General features: G+C 40.2%; 1 protein-coding gene across 1 annotated transcript in view; it reads right to left on the bottom strand.

Moving 5' to 3' along the window:
• The window catches only part of BAZ1A (bromodomain adjacent to zinc finger domain 1A), a 98,587-nt gene that overhangs the window by 31,432 nt on the left and 39,229 nt on the right, over positions 1 to 27,926 (bottom strand). Inside the window, exons 8-17 of the mRNA XM_060262898.1 lie at positions 24,246 to 24,348; positions 23,116 to 23,270; positions 21,494 to 21,589; positions 20,409 to 20,547; positions 19,975 to 20,121; positions 13,132 to 13,227; positions 12,785 to 13,009; positions 9,801 to 9,966; positions 9,270 to 9,380; positions 8,616 to 8,740 (exon numbers count right to left, since the gene is read on the bottom strand). Coding sequence (XP_060118881.1) covers positions 8,616 to 8,740; positions 9,270 to 9,380; positions 9,801 to 9,966; positions 12,785 to 13,009; positions 13,132 to 13,227; positions 19,975 to 20,121; positions 20,409 to 20,547; positions 21,494 to 21,589; positions 23,116 to 23,270; positions 24,246 to 24,348 — 1,363 coding nt within the window. The remainder of the gene's footprint in view (positions 1 to 8,615; positions 8,741 to 9,269; positions 9,381 to 9,800; positions 9,967 to 12,784; positions 13,010 to 13,131; positions 13,228 to 19,974; positions 20,122 to 20,408; positions 20,548 to 21,493; positions 21,590 to 23,115; positions 23,271 to 24,245; positions 24,349 to 27,926) is intronic.

The raw sequence follows: 27,926 nt of genomic DNA, 5'->3' as shown, positions 1-27,926 counted from the left end.
CTACCTGGGTCCCTGTAGGTCTAAGTCACTGCTGGCAGGTCCCTCTTCTGCTCAGTTCAGCCTGGACTTGGGCATTATACACCTGAGAGGGGAGGCTACATACGTGCCTTCCGCCTGACCCTGGAGACACTGAACTGGGAGGCTGTGTGACCCTGTCATGCTGGGCACAGACTGCCTACCGTTCAAGAGGGGAGGCATCCATCCCAGAAGAGCCCTTGACTCTTCACCCCCCCAGAAGACAAATGATCGCTTCCAGACAATTGGCCATGTTGCCACTTATAACAGGCAGCACAGGCAGGAGTGGAGGCTTTGGTGCGAGTGAGTGGGAGTCGGAGCAGTGAGCACATGGCGATGGCAGTGGGCAGACCCATAGTGAGTGCACTGCCCCAAGTTGCTGCATCAGTCCAAGCAGTTGGGGGACTGGCTTTCACATAGCAGCTTCCCTCATGGCTCCAGTGCCTGTTTTTGTGCCTCAGGAAGTCCACTCTCTGTGCATGGACAGAGCAAGCAGTTTTACTTTTAGGGAGGATTTAAGTAATCTTCGTATAGTTTTTGACAGATGTGAGATTTTTCTGCACACCTGGGAACTACCCTAAGTGTGCAGAAAGTGTCTTTTCCTTCCACATGCCTCCTATCTGCAGAAATAAGTATCATGGGTCATGCAGGAAATTATACGCACACACATGCACACATGTCTCTTCTGCATTATATACCCAAGTTGTGTCCCTGTTCATTACTTTTACATTGACATTTTTCTTCTGCATACTTTTGAACTAAGATAGATTTGCTAGAAATGCCACAGGGTTACATGCATGCTTAATTTATAGTCACTGATAATTTAGTTAACATACATTGACCAAAAATAATATTATTACATATTCTCCAATTCTCCAAGTGGTGCAAATTTCCAGGATTGGCTCTCTATGGCTTTCTTTCTCATGCTGAGGACAGGGTTAGCTCTCTCTGTCATGCTGAGGGTAGAGTGAGAATGCAGCAAATGCCCCTTCTCCTCACTCCAGATAGGGCTGTCTACAGTCCAACAGTGGTGCCTTTTATGGTGTGATGCACAGGGCATACAGTAGTCATAGAGTAAGCAACATTTATTTACAAATATATGTAGAGCTCAGGTGGAGGCACAGAAGCATTCCTTAGGGGGCAGTAGATCCATTACCCCACATCAGGCCCTCAATGAGAGACTTCTTGGATCCCCAGGATGCTACACTTAACTCACAGCAATTCACATCTCCTCTTCCTGTCTTTTTAAAGAGTTATTATTGTGCGGGCACACTTGGGTACTGTGCAGGCCAGCTGCCAGACTTTTAAGCTAGGCTAGCAACAGTGTATGAGGAGTCATTCTCAACTGGAGATATTGGAGCCATTTCCCCACCCAATGATCACATGCTCCTGGGAGGGTCTCCACACACTCCCTCAGTTCACCTGAGCTGGCATTATGAGCTAGAGATAACAATGTCTTTTCAGAGAAAGAAGCTCACAGTGGGGTAGGAGGGAGGGGCATGTGCCTGCACATTGGTAACTCAGTGAACAACTGTTACAGATAAAAGCAACACAGTTTTCATTGTCATTTTTCAGTGCAATCCCACATGGGAGACTGAGAAGCTGACTTACCAGGTGGTGGGGTGAGCAAATCACTAGAAAATGGAATGTGCTATCCCCACTGACATCTCCCCTATTGTGTTAATGTCTATTGAATAGCATTTGAAGACCTTATCAGCAGATGACCAGGTGTTTTGCCCACTTCAGGTAATGGAATGCCTTATCAAAACACTGACAATGTCAATTGAGACCTCGTTCAGTGTGCTCTTATACGTAAAGGACATTGGATATCTTTTTTTATAAGCTGGCTTGATTGCAGAGACAATCCATCTTGCAATCAGCTGGGCTGATGCAGCCTTTTCCTTAGAGAGTCCGGTGAAACAAATAATTTGTGGAGCCTTTCTAAACTCACTTGATCTCTTTAAATAAAACAGCAAGACACATTTAACATCTAGTGCATGCAATTTTCTTCTGTGTCAGTTGTTGGTTGCAGGGGGAAAAAGGACAACGAGATATTCTGACTAAGGTGGAAAGTAGAAACTACCTTGGCAAAAATTGCATGTTGGGTCTCAATACCATTCTATGATCATGAACATGAACATATGAACATATGAAGCTGCCTTATACCGCATCAGACCCTTGGTCCATCAAAGTCAGTATCGTCTTCTCAGACTGGCAGCGGCTCCCCAGGGTCTCAAGCTGAGGTTTTTCACACCTCTTTGCCTGCACCCTTTTTTGGAGATGCCAGGGATTGAACCTGGGACCTTCTGCTTCCCAAGCAGATGCTCTACCACTGAGCCACTGTCCCTCCCCGTGAAATGTTATGAATGGGTAATCTGAGTGCTGAGAGTTTTCTTACCCTTCTAGCTGATGTAATGGCTACTGAGAAGGAAACTTTGAAGGAGAGATGCTTCAAAGAGCAAGGGGCTCAAGGTTCAAAAAGAGGTTGCATGAGATGAGTCAACACTAACAACCTCTCTTGATTCCTTCTGCATCATAGCTTGCTTTGCAAGGCTTGCTCAACTGCACAGGAGCTACAGAGCAAAACCTCTATATTCTCCATTGGCTGAGGCTCATATGAACATATGAAGCTGCCTTATACTGAATCAGACCCTTGGTCCATCAAAGTCAGTATTGTCTTCTCAGACTGGCAGCGGCTCCTCCTTTGGGGTGGAAGGGAGGAAGGAATAGCTTGCTTTGCCAGGCTCTCCCAATTGCACAGCAGAGCTACTGAGCCAAGCCTCTCTTCCTTCTATTGCTGAGGCGCCTTCCCCTTCTGGCCCCCTGGGGAAGGAAGGAAAGAGCCAAAGCTTCCTTTGCCCAGTTCCTTGGATCCTATGGGAGAGATACAAAAAAGCACCTTTAAGACCAATGAGTGCTAATGTTCTAAGTGTGCTTAAGGTTTGTTTGTTTTTTAAAAAATCTTTAATTGTGTTTATCTGTGTCCTTTATAAGGTTTATATCTCCGCTACCTAATCTTAAATAGGTACACATGCGGCCTGGCCTGACATGGCTCAGCCCAACAAGGTCTCATTTATGCCAGATCTAACCCTCATAACAAATGAATTCGACACCCCTGGTCTAACCCCTCATGGATGGTCTCCCCTACATTTAGCAAGTTGTGTACTTGAGAGAGATGGATAAATTTGCCTTTTGATCTCTGCAGGAGTACTTGGAACCAGATCTGTCCTGGCCAGAATGGGGTAACTAATTGTCTGTGATCAATTTGACTACAACTTTCTCTATCAGAGGTGGATAAATCTGCCTTTTGATCTCTGCAGGAGTTCTTGGAACCAGATCTGTCCTGGCCAGAATGGGATAACTAATTGTTATCGATCTGACTACAACTTTCTCTATCAGAGGCAAGGGATAAAAAGTGTAAAGGAGTGTTCAATTCAATGTTAAACTGGAAGGTGTCCTCTAAAAATAACAGTGAAAAAGTGTTAAGGGCATAATGGATTTCTCTCAATCCTAATAAATTAATATGTAGACTCTTTTTGGAGTTGGACCATATGCCACTGATACATCTGTTCCCACAGTGTGCTCCCCAGGCTGAGAGGGAAGAATCCCTCCAGTAGGTTAGAGTCAAGGGTCTATCATTTCAATTCCCTCAGGATTTCCCTAACGATAGAAAAACAACTGTTCTCAGAGTGTAGAGTGGGGCTAAACACTCTTAGGTGAGCAAAGGAAACCATGAACACTGTGGAGGCCATTAGTCCTAGCAGTCTTTGGATGGTGATGGTCTTTTGAAAGTGACTGGACATAAATTGCTCAACCATGTGGTTAATCAGTATTGCCTTGTCCCTTGGCAAGAATACACAAGCCGAAACTGAGTCCAGATTATCCTCAATAAAGAGCATTTGTTGTCTGGCTGTCAGATTGGATTTTTTCCAATTAATCTGGAGGCCAAGGTCTTGGCAAGTTTTAAAAGCTAAGGACAAATGCCTCTGAAGTTGTGAACTAGAAGGTGCTGTAAACAGCAAGTTATCTAGGTATGGGAAAATAGAGCATCCTTGAGATCGTAAAAAAGCCACCACTACTGACATGCATTTAGTAAACACTCAAGGAGAGATGGCTAAACCAAAGATAAGTACCCTATATTTATAAAGAGTGCCTTGAACCAAGAATTGTAAGTACTTCATAGGGCCTCCATGAATGGAAATATGAAAATATGCATCTTGGAGATCTAAAACTGCGACCCAGTCTCCTGGGTGTAGCAGCTGTGAAACTGAGGATAAGGAAACCATTCAAAATTTCTGTACATTGAAGAAATTGAGACCTCTCAAATCCAAAATGGGATGTAAACCTCCATCTTTTAATGGATCAAGAAGAATCTAGAATATAAACCAAACTGTAGAGCCGAGGGGCTTAAACTTTGAGCTGTACTGTTTTTTAATAACACACTGAATTCTGTAAGTAATGCAGGGAAAATATTATCAACTGCTTGAGTGGATGATATAACTAGGGGAAAGTGGTTGAACTATAAGTAATAACATTTCTCAATAGATAATACCCCAAAATTAGTTGCAATACTGCACCACTGAGGCAGTAATTTGGACAACCCATTTTGGAAATAGGGAACAACTGGGGTGTCCCTTGGTAACAGTCAGAAAGCAGGCTTGGAGGCCTGTGTGTGTTCCTTCAAGGTCTGGTGTGAAGTAGGCCTAGACTTGGACCTTGAGGCAGGTTTATGGTGATTTTACTGAGTTGCTTGAACAAAGCATATTTGTTGAAGATACTGATATTCATGCTGGTAGTGGGGTCGATGGTAGTCTTAATAGGAAGATAACGTTGATTGATATCTTGGCTTGTATTGAGGAGCTGGTGATGGAGTTATTCCAAAGGATCTTTTTGTTTGTTTTTCTTGATCTGTTGTAAAAATGGATCTGTTCTACATGAAAAGAGGGAGGACTTCCAGCTGAGTGCATGTTTCAGAAGGAAGAGCAGTGGATTGTAACTAAGCACGTCTTCTTAAAATTATATTTGCGGCCATTGTATGAACTGCAGCGTCTGATGCATGTCTGCCAGAATTTAACTGTTGTTTTGAAACCTTAAAACCCTTTGTCTAGATCAGGGGTGTCACTCATTTGTTATGAGGGCCGAATCTAACATAAATAAGACCTTGTTGGGCTGAGCCATGTCAGGCCAGGCTGTGTGTGTACCTATTAAGATTAAGTAGCAGAGATATAAAAAGACAAACGGGGTGGGTGTGGGTGGGGTGTTGTTGTTTTTGTTGGTGGTGTTGTTGTTGTTGATGCTGTTGTTGTTGGTGGTGTTGATTAAATGTATGAATTGCTTATCCCGGCCAATGCCGGGCTCTAGGCAATGTTGTACAACAAAGATACACATAAAATCAGTAAAATTGGTAAATTAAAAGCAAATGCAATGTTTTCTACTTTTCTGGATGTGGCTGGGATAGAGGATGGTTTTTCCCAAACTGACTTAGCCATGTCAAGGATTCCCTCCAAAATGGGGAAAGCTACAGTTCCCAGAGTGCCTGGATAAAGACACCCCAAGTTGTAGAGATAGTTTTGCTACCATATGTTACTAATAAAAATTGTTTATTATGAGATAAAGACACCCCAAGACCTCATCTTGAAGTTCAGCTTCTATAGCCATAGCCTAAGGATTGTGCCATCCACACCATCTGTTTGGAGTAAAGCCTTGGGTCTTCACTGGGTGAGACTGAGTCAGGGTCTCCAATGTTGTCATCAGGGGATGGTTCTGATGCCATACCCAAACTGACAATGGATCTTTGTTCTTCACCTTCAGAACCATCCGACAACCACTGGTTCTGAGCATTTTCTGAGGCCCTGGAACACCTATTCAGATCTGACTATGGAACTATTGATGCGGAGTGGGAAGTGCAGTCAGAAGGTGGTTTTGGTGCTGAAAAGCCAGGCAGGTGTCTTTGCTGCCAGGTTAACAGAGGCCAAAAGAGCCTTTTCCCACAAAGTAGCCTTCAATCTGGATGCATGGTCAGCTCTAGCTTTTGGGCTAAATTGTTGACAGATTTTACATGCTGAAACATTGCGGCTCTCACCCAAGCAGAGGAGACAGAGTGTTCATCTGTTGTCATCATTTTTTTTTAACATGAGAAACATTTTTTGAATCAGAACATCTTTGTTGATGGACCAGAGTTGAGGCCCTACCCCAAAAAGTGTTCTCCCGATGTCGCAAAGAGAGAACTCAGGGAGTGTGTGGAGCCCCTCCCAGGAGCACATAACTGTTGAGTTGGAAAGCGGCTCCAACATCCCCAGTTGGAAGGGCTCCCCCTACTCTGTTTCTAGCCTGGCTTAAAAATCTTCCGGTGGTCAGCCTGCATGCCTGTGCAGTACCTATGTGGGACTGTCCAGCTGTATGGGGGGAAAATCACCTCTTGCAAACTGAACGTCATCTGCATATTGGTGATGACACAGCCAAAATCTCAGGATGAGCTCACTCATTGATTTCATATAGATGCTGAAAAATATAGGAGACAAAATGGAGCCTTCTGGTAACCCACAGGCTAAAGAACTAATCAGCAGTCCCCCAGCACCATCTTTTGCAACATATATCTCTAGGTAAGAATAGAGGCACCATTTCCAGAAAAGACAGCCCAGGATACCATGATCAATGGTACTGAAAGTAACAGAGAGGTCTGGGATAATCAGAATCTCATTGTCTCCGTCTCCCAGAGCAGGTAATCTACCAGGGTGGACCAAGGCTATTTCAGTCTCGTAACCAGGCCTGAAACCAGACTAGAAAGAACCCAGCCAATACACTTCATCCAGGAAAGCATAAAGTTGTCCAGCTTCCTATTCAGTCACCATGCTCTATATTTGACAGTGAGCATTAATTATCAAAATGCAGGGAAGACTTCTTTAGTAATGGATACACTGAAACCTGTTTCAAAGCTGGGGTGACCATCCCCTCTCTCAAGAAGGCATTAACTACCTCTCAGATTCAGTTACTCTGCCAAGCTCCACAGCAGATTTATGTAGTCACAAAGGGCAAAGATCATACAAGCAGGTAGGTGGTAGGCCTCAAACCCCAAACATGCAATTTTATTAAATCTTCCTCTTTTACTAGCACAGAGCTTACTGCTACAGTTGCATGATCCCTATCCTTTCAGAGAAACAAAAAGCCAGACGGCAACCAGAGGAAAGAAAAGCAAGGCCTAAATGTAAGAAGGGGAAAAAATGGAAACATAGTGGTGTTCCCATTTCCCCCACAAACACATGGGGTTTCCCCTGATTTCAGGGCCTCCAACTTGCTGGCATGGAGATGGCCAACAGGGAGATCCCCATTCCTGCAGAGCTCCATTGTCTAGTGTGATGATGTCACCTGAAAGTGAAGTCATGCCGGGCATGTTGTGGGTGCCCAGACTTTTTACCCAAATGTTAGAGCGTCCCCGGAGCAATGACATCACTTTCAGGTGACATCATTGTGCTGGGCATGTTGGGTGATGATGGGCCTCTCAGGAATTAGTTTAAAATGAAAAGATGGGGGAATAGTGGGATTTGGCAATTGGCAGTGCAACTTTTAAAATGAAACATCAAGGAAAAGCACAAGGATTACAGCAGAAACTAAAAATATATAATAATTTGCATCTATGAAAACATGGAATGAATGGGCATTGCAAGCTTCCCCCCACCCCGGTCTACTCAGATTGAAAATGACTCTCCAGTGTAATATCTCCCTTCGACTGCAGGTCCCCAGGTTAGTAATATCTCCCTTTGACCGCAGGTTTCTCACTAGGCACCAGTTCTCAGGTCCATTAAGTAGAGACAAGTTGGCTCAAAGCATCAACCCTTTATTTGCAAGGAGCGTTAACTGGCCATAAAGACTGCAAAAGTGAAACTGCTTGATCTCCACTCCATTGAAACACAAAGTTGCAAGGAAAACATGGAATAAATTTTCCATTAAGCTCTCTGGGCCCAGACAGATCAGTCTATCTGGATGCAGAGACCTTAATGGAAAACCCATTCTGCATTTTCTTTGCAGCTTTGCAAGCCCATAATTGTTTCCAGCTGAAGCAGGCAAAGGCAAGGCAGAAGGAGCTGGGAACATTGTTGGTAGCCTCAGAGCTTCAAAGGGTGAGGACAGGTGGGGGAGGAGGGGAGAAAATTGTCAAGGGCCTGATAGAAGCTCTAAGTGGGCCAGATGTGGCCCACAGGCCAGGAGTTTGACAGCCCTGGGTTAGACGGTGGCTAAGTGGAACACCATCTGCTTGGCATGAAAAAAAGTTCCCTATCCAGTAGCCAGGTAACACCTGGCAACCCTAAAACACAGGCAGCTTCACAAGATTCTTAATTTGATAAATGAGTAATCAGAATATGTTTCTTTGAACATAAGGAGGATAACAAGGGGGGTTTTTTTGCCTTGGATGCAAGAATCAAGAAGTCACCATGATTAAAAGAGTTAAGAATGGAACAAACAAACTTTTTTTCTCCAATGTAACAGAAGAGCAAATAGTATAAAAGCTTTAGTGACAGAGTTTTCCATTTAAAACCTTACGAACATAAAACTTAGCACCAATATGAATTTAGGCTTGACCATGAAGATATATAAAACTTTACCTCCTTTCCTCTTTTTGTTTGGTCCTATGTCATTTTCATCATCTGATGCAATATTTAGGTCTTGTTCCTTAGTTTTAATTTCCTTGCTTTCTGTACTTGTATCAAGATCTTCCCGAATTTCCTCCCTGATACCATATGAAGAAAATGTAGAGAACAAGCCTTGCATAATCAAAGAGTTATGAGGATTACATCTGCACAACACACTGTCACATACTATTTGTGTTTCACCCATCTGTGTATCATGGACAAGGCAGATGCACTACTCTTAATTGCTGTCCCACAACTGTAGAATTCCAAGGAAAAGATGTACTATAATAACTATATTGTACAATTACTAGAAGCAGGGACAGACCATATCTGAGCTGACTTTCAGTAATTCAGTTGTAAATAACCCATATAAGAATGCATGAATACACATGTGCACTGCATTTAATTTTTTTCCCTACCTTTAGATAGAATGAAAGAAAAATATAAGCATAAAGAGAATTGCATATGTGCATTTTCATCCTTTGAGTTTATACAGTCAACATTACAGACCAGGTATATTTAGGCATTTGACAATCAATCAAAAATAAAGTCCACATACTTTAGTTTAATGCACATTAAATGGCTACATTGAGTGGCATCTTAATTATAGACATTGACTGATCATACCCAAGAGATACTTCCACTGCAGGATTTTTATGTTCTTCCTTCAGCTTCTCCAGTTTCTCTTTTATCTTTTGTTCCTGCCCTTTTAATTTTTCTTCTTTTTTCCTGCGGATTCTAAAGTTAAATAGTATACACAGTCTATAAGTTTCAGCACATGGTATCTTTCAACTATTTCTTCTGAGCACACTGAAAAGTGTGGCACAGTAACACATATGCAAATTAAACAGAATTCTTTGTAGAATCCATAAAACTAATATTTATAGTCAGTTCTCACTAACTCAGAACTTGTATACTTAAATTTTTAAAAACTTCTGTAATGTCTTAGTCCAAAATAAAATCAATCCTCCTTTTATTTTGTTATTTTTCCACAAACCAGGCAGTTGCAATCTGGGATTGCAGAATCCTAAATTATAACCACATCTGGTCTCATTGTATATATTTTTTGATATGCACAGGGCCCAGCCCTTGATTATCTGATAGGAGATACAACTTAACTTTATCTTAATTACATTTAATCTTCTGTATTGTGCTCACCTTGCGGCTGCAGCTTCTCTTTCTTTACGATGCTGTTCTGCTTTTAACTCTCTGAATTCCTGTTTCGCCTGTCGTAACACATCAACAGAGTCTTCAATGAAGTCCCGAGTAGAAACAAGAGTCAAGAGTTTCCCACATAGGGCATGAAGAATCTTCATCTTCTCCCCTAATAAAAACCACATTATTACAGTAATGTGAGCATCTCCTTTTGCACTGATTTAAATCATACACCCCACTGACACTATCTAAGCGTAGGAAGAGACAGGAACCTTTTTATCAAAGGACTGTAATGTCATTCCAGAATGTAGCCATTCCATGTTACATTTTTCTGATTGTATAAATGTCCACTAGGAATGGGCATGATCTGGATAAATGGAGGTTCATGGAGGTTTGTGCTTAGGGGGTTTCCATGAACCCCAAAGCACAAACTTCTCCATCGCATGAACCAGTTCATGTTTTGGGGCGTTTGTGGGGGCTGCATTCAGAAGTTAGTTCTGAAGACATTTAAACACCATCAGAGCTCATCACTCTCACCCAAGTGAGCTTTGAAGGCATTTAAATACCTTTGGAGCCCACTTCTGGGTGGAGCTGCCATACTGGAAATGCCAAAGGCATTTAATTGACTTCAGAGCCCACCTCTGGGTCAGGCCAGCCGGTCAGAGCTCTGAGAGTGGGCACCCTAAGGCCTTTAAAGGCCTTTGGAGCTCACTCCTGGAGCTCAGTCAAGCCAGTTTGGTATAGTGGTTAAGTGTGCAGACTCTTATCTAGGCGAACTGGGTTTGATTCCTCACTCCTCCACTTGCAGCTGCTGGAATGGCCTTGGGTCAGCCATAGCTCTTGCAGAGCTTGCCCTTGAAAGGGCAGCTTCTGTAAGAGCTCTTTCAGCCCCACCTACCTCACAGGGTGTTTATTGTGGGGGAGGAAGGTAAAGGAGATTGTGAGCCACTCTGAGATTCAGAGTGGAGGGTGGAATATAAATTCAATATCTTCTTCAGGTGGCCTGACTCAACTGAGCTCTCAGAGTGAGCTCTGAAAGTTTTTATAGGCCTTTGGATCCCTCTTACAGGCCACACCTACCTGAAGGCTTAGAAATACCTTCAGAGCTCAGCTGAGAGTTCGCTCTTGGTGCTCAGTTGGGCAGGCACAACCCAGAGGCAGGACCCAAAGTCATTTCAATGGAACTCACTTGGATCAGGCCACAGGCCGGTGGTAAGCTCTGGTGGCATTTAAATACCTCTGTAGCCCCTCATAGAGGTTCGTGGACAGATCATGGCGGGAGAGACAGGTTCTTCCCAAAGCACGAACCAGCCTGATTCTGCATGAATTTTGGACTGTGCTCATTCCTAATGACCACCATAGCCTCCAATGGTCATCTGAACTTCCTAAAAGTTGTTTTCCTTTCCATATATGGACCAGGACTCAAAGAGATGCATGTTTCATGCCAAGGAATCTGAGCTTGAATTTCATGAATCAGCAGCACCATATGCTGCTATTTTTGAACTAGAAAGGATTCTTAAAAATAATTTGTACTGGGGAGGGGGGAACAAAAATTCCAAAGAGCATTCCTAAGTACTTGTGTCTCATTGGATCTCAACCACTGGTTCTTGGAAATAAGCTCAAGGGAAAGTAGAACAACAAAGAGCAAGTTCCACCACACCAAAGCATCTGTCTAACTTGTAATTTAAAATCGTGGTTAACAACCTATTCCTAGTCCCACTGTTCTTACTGTGCTACATCTTGCCTGACTGCAACCCTTCTGGGCATTCTGTGCAGCACTTAACATAATTGCTAAAAAATATTAAGCTATTTAGTTATTATGTTTGAAGAGACTCAAGCAGGTTTTTCTTGACTTCATCCTTATATGACTTCCTCACTCGAAAAAAATCTGCTAGATGAATTTCTGGGATGACATAGGGCCACTTCAATCCAGCTTCATGACCAGTTTTGAAATGGCCTTTGGAGGGAAAGGCACATCCTTGTGGAACAGGTACTTCAAAAGCACTATGTTCTAATGATTCTATTCCTACCAAGCCGTCTAGCACCAGAAAGTGGTGCTGGAGACAGCTGCTCATCTCTCTGGCATTTGTGCTAAAAGTTCTCGCAGAGCTCCATCAGTCCCCCTATGCTGTTTAATTCCTACATGAAACCACCAAGAGGGGTCATTTGGATATCTAGAATAAAAGGCCATCAGTATGCTGATCTCATGCAAAGCTACTTTTCCATTTCATGTATGTCAGTGGGTATCATAAAGCAGTGCACAAGGGCCAGTACCAAACTGCCACTAATCATCACTGTGGCCTTCCAAGGAGTGCAAGGTCTGTCCATTCTGGACAGGTTTGCAACTTGAGGATGCCATGAGATCCTAGCCTATAGAACAGAAGGCACAAGGCTCTTCTCTGACAAGTTACATCTCTAACCAACTTTGGCTGGTGCACAAGCTGAAAGCCTTCTTTAACAAGAATGATTTGGTATTTAACTATTCTCTAATCACATCCAAGTTTAACTCATGCAAAGTATTCTTTGTGGAGCTACCTCTGAAGATGGATTGGAAGCTTCAATTGGTATAAAATGTAGCAGTGAGACTGCTTGCTGATGTGAGTTAAGACACTTATATCGCCAGTACTAAAGGATGTCAACTGAGAGAAGACAATGCCGAATCCTAATTATAATATACAAAGTACTAAGTGGTCTGGGACCATGTTACCTGTGAGTTTACCTGTCAATAAAAATCAGCACTACAAGGCCTGATCTATGTGCTTCTCCTCTCAAAAGTTAGATGTGTGAGCACCACAGACAATGGTTTCCTGTTGCAGCATTCCCTCACAAAAAAATTCAGCTGAGACCATGCTTATTAAGGTTTTTAAATATCAGAAAAAGATTCTTTTCCTCCATTTGGTTGGATTTCATATTAAAAGTACTTATACTGTGAGGCAATGTAGAACTATTATAAATAGAAATGCTTTCAGTTCATTTGGCTTCATTACCTGCTGATAAGTCATACACTGAGGTACAGGAGAGTTTCTTGAGCAACCCAGGATTACTCAACCTCAGCTCCATACAAGCATCATCTGTAGCATCAAATCCTCCTCGCTTTTGGTAACGATATTTGGCATTGGCTGATGTTACATCTGCTCCAGATGCTAAGATATGGAGTCTGAGAATCTCAGAAAGAGTACAACTATCAAGGTCCAAGTTTTTCAAATTGCAACCTGTAGTTAATAATATATAAGGGCTAGATTATTCAAACATCTGCAGTACTCAACAAACAATATGAAATATACTTTTTATAAAATAGAGCAAAACATAACAAAAAAGTGAAACCCACACATACCCTGGTGTAACTGGGGCCAAGCAGCTGCCAAAGTTGCAACTGCAGATAGTGCAGATTTTGTGGGGTCTGCATCTTCATCCAAAGCCTCTGTTAAATCTTTAAGGAAATAAAGACTTTATTCTAGTGTAAATTAACACTTGCATCTGGGAGGTGAAGCGAGCAAACCTTTTTTAAAGCAACGCAGACATACAACATATAAAGATCAATATTAATGTAAGCTCCAGTGCAAAACAGTTAGAATCATGCTAGCTAAGCACCAGGGAAAGCATGCAGCAGTCACTAAAAGCTTCTTAAACAGTACACAGATTGACTGTACATACACACATGCGCAAAAGCTAAATCCAGAAAATGCTTTTGTAAAAGCTGTTCATGCAAGCCATCAAACTGCACCCAACTGCATTTCTTCTATTAATTATGTCATTACAATAATCACAATGTAAAACTAAAAGAAATAAACACAGATCCCAGCAAACAGTCTGCTATATTGTACAGCTCAAGAGATTCCATAGTCTAGGCAGCTAATCAAAAAGCACTAATAAACCAAATCCAGAGCTGCTTTAGGAAGGTTAGATGTAGTTACTGATAAGATCATCCAGAGGAAAAAACTCAAAAACTTTTACGTAACACATTAGAGCTAAATGCAACTTAGTGTGTGTTTTCAATACAGCACAAATCAGGGCCCACAACCTTTTTGAGTTTGCAGAAACCTTTGGACTTCTGACAAAGTATGGCGGACTCAGCCACAAAATGGCTTCCACAGGAAGCAGAACCCATTGCAGCTTACTTTGACATCATTCTGACAATCCCCAATACGTGTAAGACACTTCAGCATGTTATAGAACAAATAGAAAGATTTTGATCTTTTTTGAGATTTAAAATTAATAGGGGGAAACCAAAATAATGTCCAAATTTTTAAGAAAGGAAGAAGAGGAAAGTATTAAGAAAAGTACAAGATGTGAATTAATAACAAATCCAGTTAAATATCTGGGTATAAATCTGACCAGGCAAAGCAACACATTATTTAAAAGCAATGTGATGCGTCTGAAGGAAAATACAAAAATACTTGGACAGATGGCCAGCCTGGAGATTTCCCACTTTCACAAATGATCTCCAGCTGGCAGAGATCAACTCCTCTGGAGAAAATGGCTGCTTTAAAGGGTAAACTCTATGGCATTGTTCCCTGCCTTCTCCAGGCTCCACCCCCAAAATCTTCAGGTATTTTCCAACACAAATCTGGTCACCCTAGTCTAAACTAAAATTGTCTTGGCTGGGAAGAATTTCTGCAATAAAAATGAACATATTGCCAACATTTTTTAAAAATTTCAGATGATACCGACTAATATTTAGGAGAAAACCCTGAAATGCTGGCAAAAACAAATAAATTTGTTCATATGGAATGGTAAAAAACCAAGAATCAGATTTAAAATGTTACAAGATTGGGGGGGAGGGGAAGAGGAGACTTAGCAGTACCCAATATCTTCAAGCAGCTGACCTAGTCTGGATTGCAGATTGGATTAAACGCCCAACTAAAAGATCAACAAATTAGAGATTGCAGATTTGACTGAAGGGTTACATAATCATTTTTGGATAAAGAAAAGAACCCAAAACTCAATATAAAAATCATGTAATTATAGTCTATTTAAAATTTGAAATTCTTTAAGAATGATTAGTCCTCCGACCTCACCAGTAATGTCACCAATAGACGTATATTATAATAAATATGTGAGGAAAATCAATGACTTTAGAATTTACCAAGACATGATAAATCCACAAGGAGAAATTAAATCATGGCAAACAGTTAAAGAAGGAAAGAAGATACAATGTCTACTTCCAGTTACCTTCTTGGCTCAAAGAAGTTCTTCATGCTTACAGAGGTCAAATAAGAGACATCTGAATTTGAAAAAAATAATCATTCAATGGAACGATCACCTATTAGGTCAAATCTATAAACTTTTTCTTCAATTTGATACAGAAACAGAGCAAGTTAAAATGTGTATGCTGAAATGGATCCAGAACTCTGGAGAAGAGATATCCTTTCAACAATGGGACAAGTTATTGAAAAAGATAGAAAATTTACTGCGAGTCAAGCATTAAAGAAAAATTAGTATAAGATGTTCTTGCCATGGTACATTACCCCAAAAGATATTGAAAACATGGGCAAGAAGTACATAGGGACATGTTGGAAGTGTAAAGAGGCAGACAGTACTTTTTGCCACATGTGGTGGACATGCAAAAAGATAAGAAAATTCTGAAAATATATACATGCTGAAATTTAAAAAAAATTAAAAATTAATTTTGCTATGAAGCCACAGACTGTATTGTTGGGAAGACCGATTAAAGAATTTGAGAAGAAAGATTTGTATGAAACTATTGAAATGCTGTTTTATGGATTCTGCTATAGCTTTTGTCAGAGTTACAAATATTGGCTATATATAATAGCTAACTGGCTTCTATAATTAATATAATCAGTATAACTAGTATTTCATGATACAATATCTCTTAAACTTGCTTAACAGAAGAACCACATAGAATAAATGTCAGATGTTTGAGAGCCGCGAGGGAGGGAGGGAGGGAAATAGATGGGGAGGGGGAGGGAATGAGATGAAGAAAGAAAGCAACTTTAAATGTATGACTGGCTTGGAGAAGTGATTTAAAGAGAGAAATGCCTTCTCCAAGCTGGCCAACAGGGCGGAGGGGGCTTTGAGAGCCACACAACATGTGTGAAAGAGCCATTTGTGGCTCCTGAGCTACAGTTTGGCCACCCCGTCTTATATACTCAATTTTTAATACATATCTAGTTTATTACTATACTTATTTGAAATATTTTTGAAATATACTGTTTGCCTGATTATATCATTTCTGATTATAGCTTAATTACAACAATCATAGTATTTAGGATGTGTTAATATTTTGAAATAATTTAAGAATTAATACATTGTTATCCTAAGACTAAATATCTAATATTTGATACTGAATGTTTGAAATTTAATTATTCTTGATTCCAAGCTAACTAGCTTACACAGTTCATTAAATATCTGTTGATGCAGCTGCAATAACTGAAGTCATTAAGATTGAGAGAGAAAATATCTTTGAATATTACAAATATGTTTTATACTTGGAATACATGTATTAAATATATTTTATTAATATTTTGATAATATTTTGTTTTTATCCAGAAATGGAAATGAGGAAGTAGAAGAGTAACATTTCCTTGTTAATTTGAAAAAAGAGGCATATTCTAACTATTTGTTCATAAGAAATAAAGAAGAAATATTTCCACACTGATGCCATCTCAAGCACAACTCAGGGTACTCCTTTCTAGAGAACATCTCTAGGAAGAACTGAACATCTGTGCAGGGAGAAACTTGCTCAGTAAAATAGGTGAAAAGAATTAGTGAACTCCCCTGAATAGCTCCTGCAGATGTATCTTAAGTCTTTTTATTTTGTTCATATATATATAAACCAAAATCAGCCTAACCAAACTACAGCAAGCCATGGCTCAGAACAGGCATTTCTATACTGCACTCACAGATCAGTTTACAATGTATGGAGGCTGTCGAGGCTATGAAAGAATAAAAAAACTAATGAAAACATTAACAAATCAACATTGTTCTGCTCTCCTAAAAAGAAGTCCTTCTAGAGGAGGCAAAGGGTCCCCTTTAGTATATCCTTCTTCTAACAGGGGCCTACTAAATGCTCTGGAAGGTACATAAGCCAATAGAGACTGGCCATAGTACTCCGTTGCCTCCGGCAACTATTACTCAGAAATACACTCACTCTGAATATAGAGTGAGTTTCAAGCATCATGTCTGATAACTACTGATAGACCTTACCATGAAGATACCTAATTATCTTTAAAGCCATATGAACTAGCGGCTGTCACAAAAAGTAAACTCCAGTTTTTGCTTGGTGTTTTTAATCCAGCTATTACAGCTCGAGCAGGGAAATTTATTTTGGGTTTGCATATAAGAAACATGAGGAGAATCTAAAGAAGAATTTATGTATGATTAAATAAATTATAGATTTTTTTTTTAAATTGTGCTTTGCAGTTCAGGGTGGTTAGCTCACAACCTATGGGCTAAGAGCTGTGCCCTTAGAGAAAGAGAGTGGTTGTCATTACATTCGATTAGTAAATCATGCATTGTGTGAAGAAGCAGTGGTGCTAATATTGAGCTAGTAAGAAAAATTCTTTTTTTCTTTATACTATGCATAACTGTTATAGACTTTTACAGCTCCACAAGTGTTCTCTGGAACCTGGAGAGCCAGTTTGGTGTAGTGGTTAAGTGTGCGGACTCTTATCTGGGAGAACCGGGTTTGATTCCCCACTCCTCCACTTGCACCTGCTGGAATGGCCTTGGGTCAGCCATAGCTCTGGCAGAGGTTGTCCTTGAAAGGGCAGCTGCTGTGAGAGCCCTCTCCAGCCCCACCCACCTCACAGGGTGTCTGTTGTGCGGGAGGAAGGTAAAGGAGATTGTAAGCCGCTCTGAGACTCTTCGGAGTGGAGGGCGGGATATAAATCCAATATCTTCTTCATCTTCTTCTTCTTCTTCTTATAATGGAGAGTGGAGTTCTTTTTATCCAAAGTTTATATATTTCAAATTTAAAAAATGACTGTAAAACTACAGTCTTAAAATAGCAAGAGTAATACTAGCCAGGAAACCCTGAGAACTATGGATTACATATAGTGTATTCTAAACAAAGCTTGATTCACAGAATAGAACTTATCCTTCTCACCCTCACTGCAGCCTACCATGCTCCTCAGAACTCTGTGCCTAGTAGTATGGTAACATTAGAAACAGAAATGGGAGCTACAGTACATGGGGGTCTGCAACAGAAGGAAGGATTTAGCAACTCACTGGTAGATTAGATCTGTAACCAGGCCTATTTTTCTAAAAAGAGAAGCTCCAGGGGTGTAGCCAGGATTTTTTAGGCTGGGGAGCTTTATAAAAATTCAGGGACCACCCAAAAAGGCAGGGCTGGTAGGCCATTTCTTTCTGATTCTTGCAGCCAGGTGCTGCAAAAAGCAGGGAGACTGCTGCAGCCTCTCTCTCTCAGGAGCAGGAGGGGAAAAAAAGACAGGGCCAGCAGGTCTGGTTTCCTGCTTCTTGCTGCCAGCAAGCCACCTCTCACTCTCCCATCCTGCTCAGCTAAGCAGGAGGGGAAAGAAAGATGCAGGGCCTTGAGTTGGGGGGGCCTCCCCTATAAATTGGGGATAGGGCCTCCATAGGCTCCTCTCTAGCTACGGGCCTTGGTTGCTCTAAAAAGACCATTCAGTTTATCCACAAAATCCTACAAAGAACCTCAACCAATATTTTCTGTGGGATCCTTCAACAAATCCTTAAGGTATATCCAGTGCCCACAGCTGTGGCTGTGTTGGTTCCAGAGAAGAGAATACTTTCCTATTGAGAAATTCCAGAGTAATGACAGTGTTAAGTGCATTACAGCTGAATAAAATGGAACTCTGTGACAATAAAAGACTAAAATTTATGAGCTCCACGATGAAGTTTGCTTCAAAACTCTATTCCGCTTGATGTTGTAAGCCGCCCTGAGTCCGCTTGCGGAGAGGGCGGGATATAAATTGAAAGTAATAAATAAATAAATAAATAATATTCAATAATGTCAGGGAAAATATACAGTATGTTCTGATAAAAACAAGACCTCCTGAACTTTGTAGCTCTCATACTTGCAAAGAAACAGAGGGAAATGTTTATCCACAGAACCAAAGCCATTTTTGTGCTAGTTGCCCCACCTCCTGAAGTACTCTCTCATGAATAGGTAAAACAGCATGTGCCTTGCTCCTCCAAACAGAACAGTTTGTAGAAGAAGCAAAAGAAAGAATCCAATTTCCCAATGACTGTGCTGTTCCTTAGCACACTGACAGTTACTACATGGAGATTTTTATATCAGAACTATGTGTCAAGAACAAATTGCAAGCAGCCAGGGCCAAATTTTATTCTATCAAGTTTTCTCTACAAGTAAATGACAAATAGAAAACAATATACATGTGGCACAGTACATTTTGGAAAGAAAACAGCAACTGCTTTGATCTGCACGATTCCATGGCAGCATTATTTTTCATCTGTTAAGAATTGCATATCCTGGATGGATAGATGGAATGCATTTCAAAATGGCTGTTTATCTTATCACACATGACAAACAAACATGAAATTAACTGCTTCAAGCCAAAAGCTACTTATGCTCTCTTCCAAGCCTTAGTATGAACTTCAAGAATCCATAATGTTTCCCTGAAGGGCAGGCTCTACAACCATATGAGCAACTCTGACCTTAAGAGACTGTGTGCAGCCATCTTGTAGGACACATTTCAGAACTCAAAATGAATGCAACAAATCACTGGGCCCAAAGCACAAGAAGCCATGTCATCCTTTTTTACAAGTCAGGTATGCATACATCACCATTCTAATTGGTTTTATAAATACATAAGGCGTCATGATTCCAAAAATAAAACCAATCAAAATGTACTGTTCCAGTTTCAGGAGTCTGATCTTTGCTTGCCATTAAAGAATTAGTTGAATTATGATGTCTTGTGTCTGGAAATTAAGTGCATATACCTTTTAGGCCCTGTAGTACTGAAATATTTTTATAATAAAAGTATAGGAATGTGACACTTTGTGAAGACAACACCATTCTGAAAGTCTTGCTGGGTAAGTAATAGTGAGAATGTTTGCTTTTTAAAGAACTCAGGATCACCACTGCAGCTTGCACCTAAAATGCCCTCCTTTTACAGCAGCACTTGAGCACACAATAGCAAAGTTAGAAGAAAGATTGCCATGCAAGCAAGTTAGTGTGAAAGCTCTTTTTTGAGCAGTATAATTAAAATCTGACCTTTGGTCTCAGCATCAGTTATTTGGTCTTTGGCCACTTCTTCTTCTTCTTCAGTCATTGCTTGAAAAATGGCCGTCAGGAAGAAAAACAGTAATTCACATAGTGGACCTTCACTGTCATTTCCTACAAGAGCTTCCTCTAATACCTCTGTAAATAATGATTAAGGCAAAGTACATTTAGTGAAACTGTTATGATCATTTAATGGAATAGCTGAAAGCCCATCCCTTCCCATCTAACTGCCAATTTCTTTATCAAGCCAAGGTGCTCCGCTACCTGCAGTGACTTAATCATGCAATTCCATGTACAGGAAATCACACGCAAAAGTAAAGACAACCAGACAATTCACAAGACAACTGGTATTTTAGGAAACAAACGCAACAAAGCAATAAGCATGTAAGAAGTCACATAACCAAGAAAGAGATTAAAGAACTTGCCTAAAGTCACACCATCAGGGAACTCATCTTGAAGATCAAACAGTTCTCCAAAGGCATGAAGAAACTCCAAAACCATGAGTGCATCTCCAAAAACTTCAGGAGGTAGTCTGGTTTTCACAGGGGTTGGAACTGGAAGTTCCTGTAAAGGGAGGAAAACTGAATATCTATTGTATCTTTCAGCTATAACACCCAACAGTATGAACTGCATAGATCTGCAAATTTAATAGTTTTAGAAATATGCTTAATTTTTTTGTTTGCCAGTTAACTTTCATTTGCTTTTTCTAGTGCCTGGGTTCTCGTTTCTGCATTTGGTAAGACCTTTAACTTTTTAAATAAAACCTTCTTGCCTTTATGACTTTGACAATTAGCCTTGCTAGTGTCCTCTTAGATTTGAAGGTAGCTCTCCTAACTTGAGGTATAGGGTTAGGGTTATATCTGAACATGCTCAGGACACATTCCTGAGCATTGTAGATTTAAGTAGCTTCCAAGCATCCAGAAGTGCTTTGACCATTCTAATTATTCCTCTCATTTTTAAAGAGTTACTTGGTCATATGGATATCTTCCATTGGGTAACTTTTTATCTACAGAATATTTATTAGTAGGCTTTTTCCTGAAAAAGAGGTGTGGGAACTCTAAAGAGGAAAATGAAGGAACTTTAAAACTTTTTTGAGAATTTTGTTTTCATCAAGAGGTTCTGGAACTCCATTCCACTGCATTCTCCCAGAAAAAAAGCCCTGTTTACTAGACTCCTAAAATCTGTTTTAAGTTTTTATCTGTAATATGTATGTAGACTCTTCTGAAAGAGATTACATTATTATTAACCTAAGAAAGAAATGAACATGATCACCGTTTGGTGCATCTAGACTCTCACTAACTTCAGAACAGGTCTGAAGGCATAGAAGAAGACAGACTTGTGGAACAGATATATCGTTATATAGATTTGAAAGAGTTGGGACACATTCCTGAGTATGCAGGATACCAATACAATCTCCTGCTTTATTTCTCTAACATACTAGATGCGAGCATAGTGATGTGGGTGGAACTTGAAATCAAAGCACACACATCTTGCTTGAAGTCAATGTTACCTTAAGATCATCACATTCCATGTCTTCTCTACGTTTACTCCATTGTTTTAGATGTTCCAGGTATTTCCTTTTTTCCTCACGCAGCTTCTCTCTTTCCTGTAATTAAATTGAAAATTACTATTTAAGAGGTTAAACTACAACTTCTACTTCTTGTATCTGAGAAAGTTATCAACAGAGAGAAACACTATTTCTGTTCTAATCAGATAATGCCTTGCACACAAAGGTAATACAATAATTTCAATAGCATTCCTCACAGCAGTGCTCATGAGAAAGGAGCCATAACTCAGTGGCAGAGCATCTACTCAGCACACAGAAGGTCCCTGTTCCATCCCTGGTATCTCTGGCTAAAAGGATCAAGTGGTAGGTTATGTGAAAGACCTCCACCGGAGACCCTTGGAGAGCTGATGCTAGTCTGAGTAGACAATGCTGACCTTGATGGACTAATTCAATATAAGGTAGCTTCATGTGTTATATCAAGACTTTGAAACAATATATATTATGCCATTTGTTTGGAAACGGAAACCTATGACTTACATTGCCTTTCAGAATTTTAATTTGTAGTACTTAGGTGGTTTTGGACAAGATAATAATTTAAATTGTGAGCCACTCATCTGCAAGGTTCAATGGTCTGTTAGCTAGCAGTACCAACAGTCTTTAGAAATTTCATGACCAATCTGAAAACAATAATTGCACAGTGGGCCTTCACTGTCATTTCCTACAAGAGCTTCTTCTAATACCTCTGTAAAGAATGATTAAGACAAAGTACACTTAGTAAAGCTGCTATGATAATTTAATGGAACAGCTGAAAGCTGATCCCTTCCCATCTAACTACCAATTTAGTTATCAAGCCAAGGTGCTCCTCTACCTGAAGTGCTTCCCTGTTTGTGACCAATATGTGAACAGTATTAAATGGGCACTGCCTTATAGGACAACATATTAATTCTGTCAATGCCTTCCATCAAAATGAAAAGAACGTCTGAAAACATGAAAGCCCTGTTCATGCATTTGACTGCATAGATTTCAAGATCAGATTGACTGTAAGTAGGATATTATAAGGAACAAAATTAATTAGATACACTAAAAAGGAATATAGCCAATTATTCAACACTATTTGAGAGCTCAGAGCCAGTGGCGAGTGTGAGCTGCTTATGAAATAACATTTGTTGGAGACTTCTTGTCCTGATCTCAAATAGTGTTGAATAATTGATATTTATTATCATTTGTCATTGTGGAATATCCCTTGTCAATAAAGGACTGAAACAGGTGTGGCAGAAGTCAATGACCTGTCCAGGGATTTTTCCTTCATTGATATTTAAGACTTGTGTCATATCATACCTTTTCCTTATGAAATAGGATGAGATTGGACTTCCATTTATAATAATTCTGTGTATCTATTGTTAAGGCTGTTTATTCACTTGGGACTTTATATTGTTTTGCATTACATGTTAGTCTGTCACTATAACCTTAGGGTTGTGTTTTCATTGTACTGGAGTGACTTCTCTCTTTGACAATTTCCAGATTCAGTCCTGAGCAGCTGGAAATCTCTACTTGCAGTTGCTATGGGGTTCTGATTGTCATTTCAAATTCAAAGCTATTAAAGACTACAATAGGGAGTTCCAAACCTTTTCTTTTTCTATTTTTTGACGCTCTCGCTCTTCTTTCTTCTTTAGCCTTTCTTCTTCCACAATCTTCTTTAATTCTTCCCTCCTTTTTTCCTTATCTTCTCTTTCTCTCTTCTTGGATTCTACTACATTTGCTTTCTCCCTTTTAATTTTTTCTTTTTCAAAAGGTATACAGGAGAGAGGAGAAGCAAAGTTATTTTATTTTAAAAGAGGTTACCTTACACAGAGAAACTGTAAATCTAGACCAAGTTTTCAAATAAAGACAAATGGGTGAATTTCAGTTTTATACCCCAAACTCATTTATAAAATGCTCTGCAAATAAAAACAAGCAGGTATGAATAGTTTCAAAAATGCTTCACATCAAAACCAGCAAAAATTTTAAATTTTACTTCTCACCTTATGCACTTGGTTGCTGGGGGAGAGGGAGAAACAAGTATTAACCGCAGTTAACCGGGAAATACTAGGTTCAGTCCCTGGCATCTTAACTTAAAAAGATCAGGTGTTTGGTGATGTGAAAGACTTCCACTGGAGAGCTGATTCCCGTCAGAGTAGATAGTATTGATATTGATATACACATTAAAGTAAAAGTATTCTGATCACATTTGTAACAGACGTAAATATAAGCAGATATCAAATCCAAAAGTCAATATCTAAGTAAAACAGGGCTGGAAACTATTTCAAACCCCTGGACATCAACAAAAGTTTCTGGTCAAGCATGATGTCTGGGATTTGTTTATACACACACACAAACACACTCTATAATATACTTTTGTATTGCTAGAATTCTTAAAATATCTGTATATTTGCAACCTGTTAATACAAATTAAGCAAGGAAAGCTATATAAGTAACTAGGCCACCTATTACCAGTACTGTTAAAGCCAAAGAAATAATCTCAAATATAAACACACAGTAACTACTGTTCTAGTCATAATTAATTGCAAGCAAGGTTTAACTAACCTAGAGACTTAATTTCCAAGTAAAAATAGTTAAGACTGGGCCATACCAGTTTCTGTTTGAAGATAATGCACTCAAAGTGCTTATAGTACTTGTCTGTTGCCTCAGCAGAAGTCAACAAAATACATGGTGTTACATCTACAAAAACTCTTGTGTCATTCCCAATTAACCTTACCTGTGATCCTCATTTCCCCTTTTTCTTTTTGGAGTCTTGCTCTCTCTTTTGCTGCATTGCTCATGTTACTAGGACTAAATGGTTCATCTACAACTCTGTCCACCTTGATGGGGAATGGGAGTGGGGAGAGGCACACAAGATTACAAATGGGCAAATAATTTAAAAGCCAAATCTTTCCACAACACTGCAAATTAAAGACATTGTATTTATTTATTAAAATGTTCATAAATCAGCCATAATGTATAAGACTCAAGTCAGTATATAAAATAAAACAATACAATAGAGAAGTTGTTGACTCAAGAAAAAACATCTCATAAATCAAAACACACAGATCATTCATGAGCCTGAAAAAGCTATTCTGAATAAAGCAGTTTTACAACTCCTACCAAAGATGGACAGTGACACGGCAGCATGAAGTTCCAACAGAAACCTATTGCCAAAAGTTGGAACACTGTCAGAAAAAGGTTTAGATAGGGCTGAACATACCTTTACAACTTAGGAGATAGTAAGGATGCCAGTCCCCAGGTGGGGGCAGGGGAAGCCCCGCCCCCAATAGCAACCACCCCTCTCTCCACACTCCTGCAAGATTTAAAGGAGCCAGCAGCTAATCGGCAGGAGCATGTGGTTCACTGATCAGCTGGAGGGCCCTTTAAATCTTGCAGAAGAGCAGCAGCTGTTGGCTGCACACTTGAACTTCATGTGGCAAATTTGCCACTTGAAGTGCAGGCACAAGTAGTCTTCACTTCTTGCAAAAAGAATTTAAAAGGTTCCTGAACCCTTTAAAGGGATCCTTCAAATGCTTTTAGCAAAAACCGGGAGGGAGGAGTCACCACATGGGATGCCAATCCCTCATGAGATTACACTTTTGCTTGATGTCACTGCATTGGAGACATCCCCAGCCTCTGCAGAAATAACACCCCCCCCCCAAAAAAAAGTCTCCTGCTGGGGACAAAGAAGGATCTGGCAACCCTAGGAGACAGTCATCAAAAGTTGCTGGAAGAAAGGTAGACTGCACATAAATATTAGGAGAGGCGTTGTTTCACAAATGTAAGCCCCAGTTCATGAAGGATTTCTAGCTAATTAAACTGAACCCAGAATTATACAGGAAGCCAATTCTTCAGAATAGGTGGGGTGTAAGTCAAACTATTTATGTCATACAATAACTAGGCTTCAGAAATGTCAATACAAGATTCTGAGTTGTCATTAAGGGATAACCCACACAGAACCCATTATAATACTCTGGCCTTGAGTTACATCAATCTGTGATAACACAAATAGATTAAATGACTACAAGAGGCTTCCCAATTTGAATGCTAAGTATAGAAAACTAAAATACTTTTGGTGACTGGACTAACCTTTTTTAAACATGGTAATATAACCCCCTCCAAGACATCAGTTTTTCCACCCAACATAATTCTATCTGTCTAAATTCCATTCTAGCTTTCTCCCACACAGCCACTTGACACAGCGTCAAAGCACTAATGGTGAAAACTGCTCAGATGCTCAGACAATGAAATACAGAGGTGGGATTCATCAGCATATTAATGACACCAAACTCCAATGCTATGGATGAACTTGCCAAACAGCTGTATATAAACACTTAACTCATAACGGAAATAATGGAACTCTAGGGTACCTCATGTCACACCCTCATCTCTGCATCCAATCATACAAAAATGAGTGACACCAACAAAGTGCTACTCCCCCAAAGTCCACCTCACACAGTAACCAAGATAATAAAAGTGATCCACAGTATCAAAGAACAGTCCAACATCTGAAGGCAGACATTTCCCACCAGAGCAAACAAAGTGGTATCCATTAGGGATGGGCACAAATTGCATTTCTGAAGTTTGGTTTGTGATAGAACCATGAACTGATGCGCCAGCTTGCAAACCAAACCAGTTTATATTGGGTTGTGAGCCATTTTCATGGGAGTGGAAAGCAGGGGTTTTTAAACAACTTGAGCTGCTTGGTTCAAATAGCTCTGAGCCATTTAAACTCTTTCTGCTCCCCACAATGCTCTGAGCCATTTAAATCCTCCTTTCTGCTTTCTGTGGCTTTTCAAGCCATTTAATGCTCTCTGCTCCTCATAAACTGGAGCAAAATTTGTGGAAGTTCATGGTGGTTCTTCAGTTTGTGAACACAATGGCCAAAAAAAATGGTGAACTTTAGTTTGTTAGTCAGTTCATGCCCATCCCTAGTACCTTTTCCAAACCTAGGCTTGAAATCAGGCTGAAATGGAATATGGGCAGATATGCCATCCAGAAAGTTCAGGAGTTGCTTAGCCACCACCTACTCAATAGTGCTGCCCAGATATGGCAGAACTGAAATCTACAGTTGGCTGCATTACTCGAAGAATATCGAAGATATTTTCCCTCAGTAAGGTCCTATACTCTTTCTATAATTCTTGGAAAAACTCCATTAAAACAGATTAATCACCTTGGCAAGAGGGCTATTTATTTTCTTTCTGCAAACAGTCAAGTAGGGGCATGGTTCTAAAATATGCGTGGGGGTCTTCACACCCACTGGAATCTCTCAGAGAGAGCAATCTGGAACCATTCAAAGAAATCTCATGACAAGGTATTTTCGATAACAACGGCATCCAAGTCACTAGAGGTCAGAAACACAAGGCTGTCTTGGCACAGATGCTGAAGACCCCAAAAGAATAAATTGATGGATCCTCAACTACAGGGTCAAGACTACATCTGCCAGCTTAGTCATGCTATCCATTTGCAAGTTTAATGGACAATAAACCAGTAAAATCCTAATATATCTTTAAGAAGAATTGCAGATTTATACCCCGTCCTTCTATGAATCAGAGCAGCTTACAATCTCCTATATCTTCTCCCCCACAAAAGACACCTTGTGAGGTGGATGGGGCTGAGAGGGCTCTCACAGTAGCTGCCCTTTCAAGGACAACCGCTGCCAGAGCTATGGCTAACCCAAGGCCATTCTAGCAGGTGCAAGTGGAGGAGTGGGGAATCAAACCCGGTTCTCCCAGATAAGAGTCCATGCACTTAACGCTACACCAAACTGACTCTCTTTGTACTCAACAAGAACACAAATCAGGGCCAGATTCCATTTGTACCAGAAACCCCTTAAAGTCAGACGTGTATCATGATTGACACTGCAACCTCCAGCAGCATTTTGGGGCAGATGAAGAACTAAGTATGTAGTCAGAGCTAACTGTAAATTGTATTATAACTTTGAGTTTATTAAATTTATACCTCGCCCTCCCCGCCGAGGCCACATTCAGATATGGGAGGTCAATACGCTCCCTCCCAAGCCATCTCATAAAGCTTGGGTCTTATTTTTAATCAACCAAGCTTTAATACCATCATTGCTCTATTAGGTGGAAATCTGGGTCTGAGTACTTTCTTGGAGTTGACCCACCCTGCAGGGGTATGCAGGGCCTGTGCCAGGCTATTTGGTGCCCTACTTGTGCTGCCCCCTCCCAACCAATTTTAAAAAACAGAAGAAATGTAGGAAAAATTAATGGTAATCTCATGCTCTTTCCACAATGGGGCTTGAATGTTTCCACTATAAGAGACAACAATATCAAGCAAAGCAGCAAACACACAGAAGAGCAGTATATCCAGTGCAATCCGGAACAGGTCTACACAGAAGCCTATTGAATCAATGAGCCTGTTCTCTTAGCATTGCACTATACATTTAAGAAAT

The sequence above is a fragment of the Heteronotia binoei genome, chromosome 21 (genome assembly GCF_032191835.1).
Source record: "Heteronotia binoei isolate CCM8104 ecotype False Entrance Well chromosome 21, APGP_CSIRO_Hbin_v1, whole genome shotgun sequence".
Lineage (NCBI taxonomy): Eukaryota > Metazoa > Chordata > Lepidosauria > Squamata > Gekkonidae > Heteronotia > Heteronotia binoei.
The sequence above is the reverse complement of the archived record's forward strand: the minus strand, read 5'-3'. Positions and strand labels throughout refer to the sequence as shown.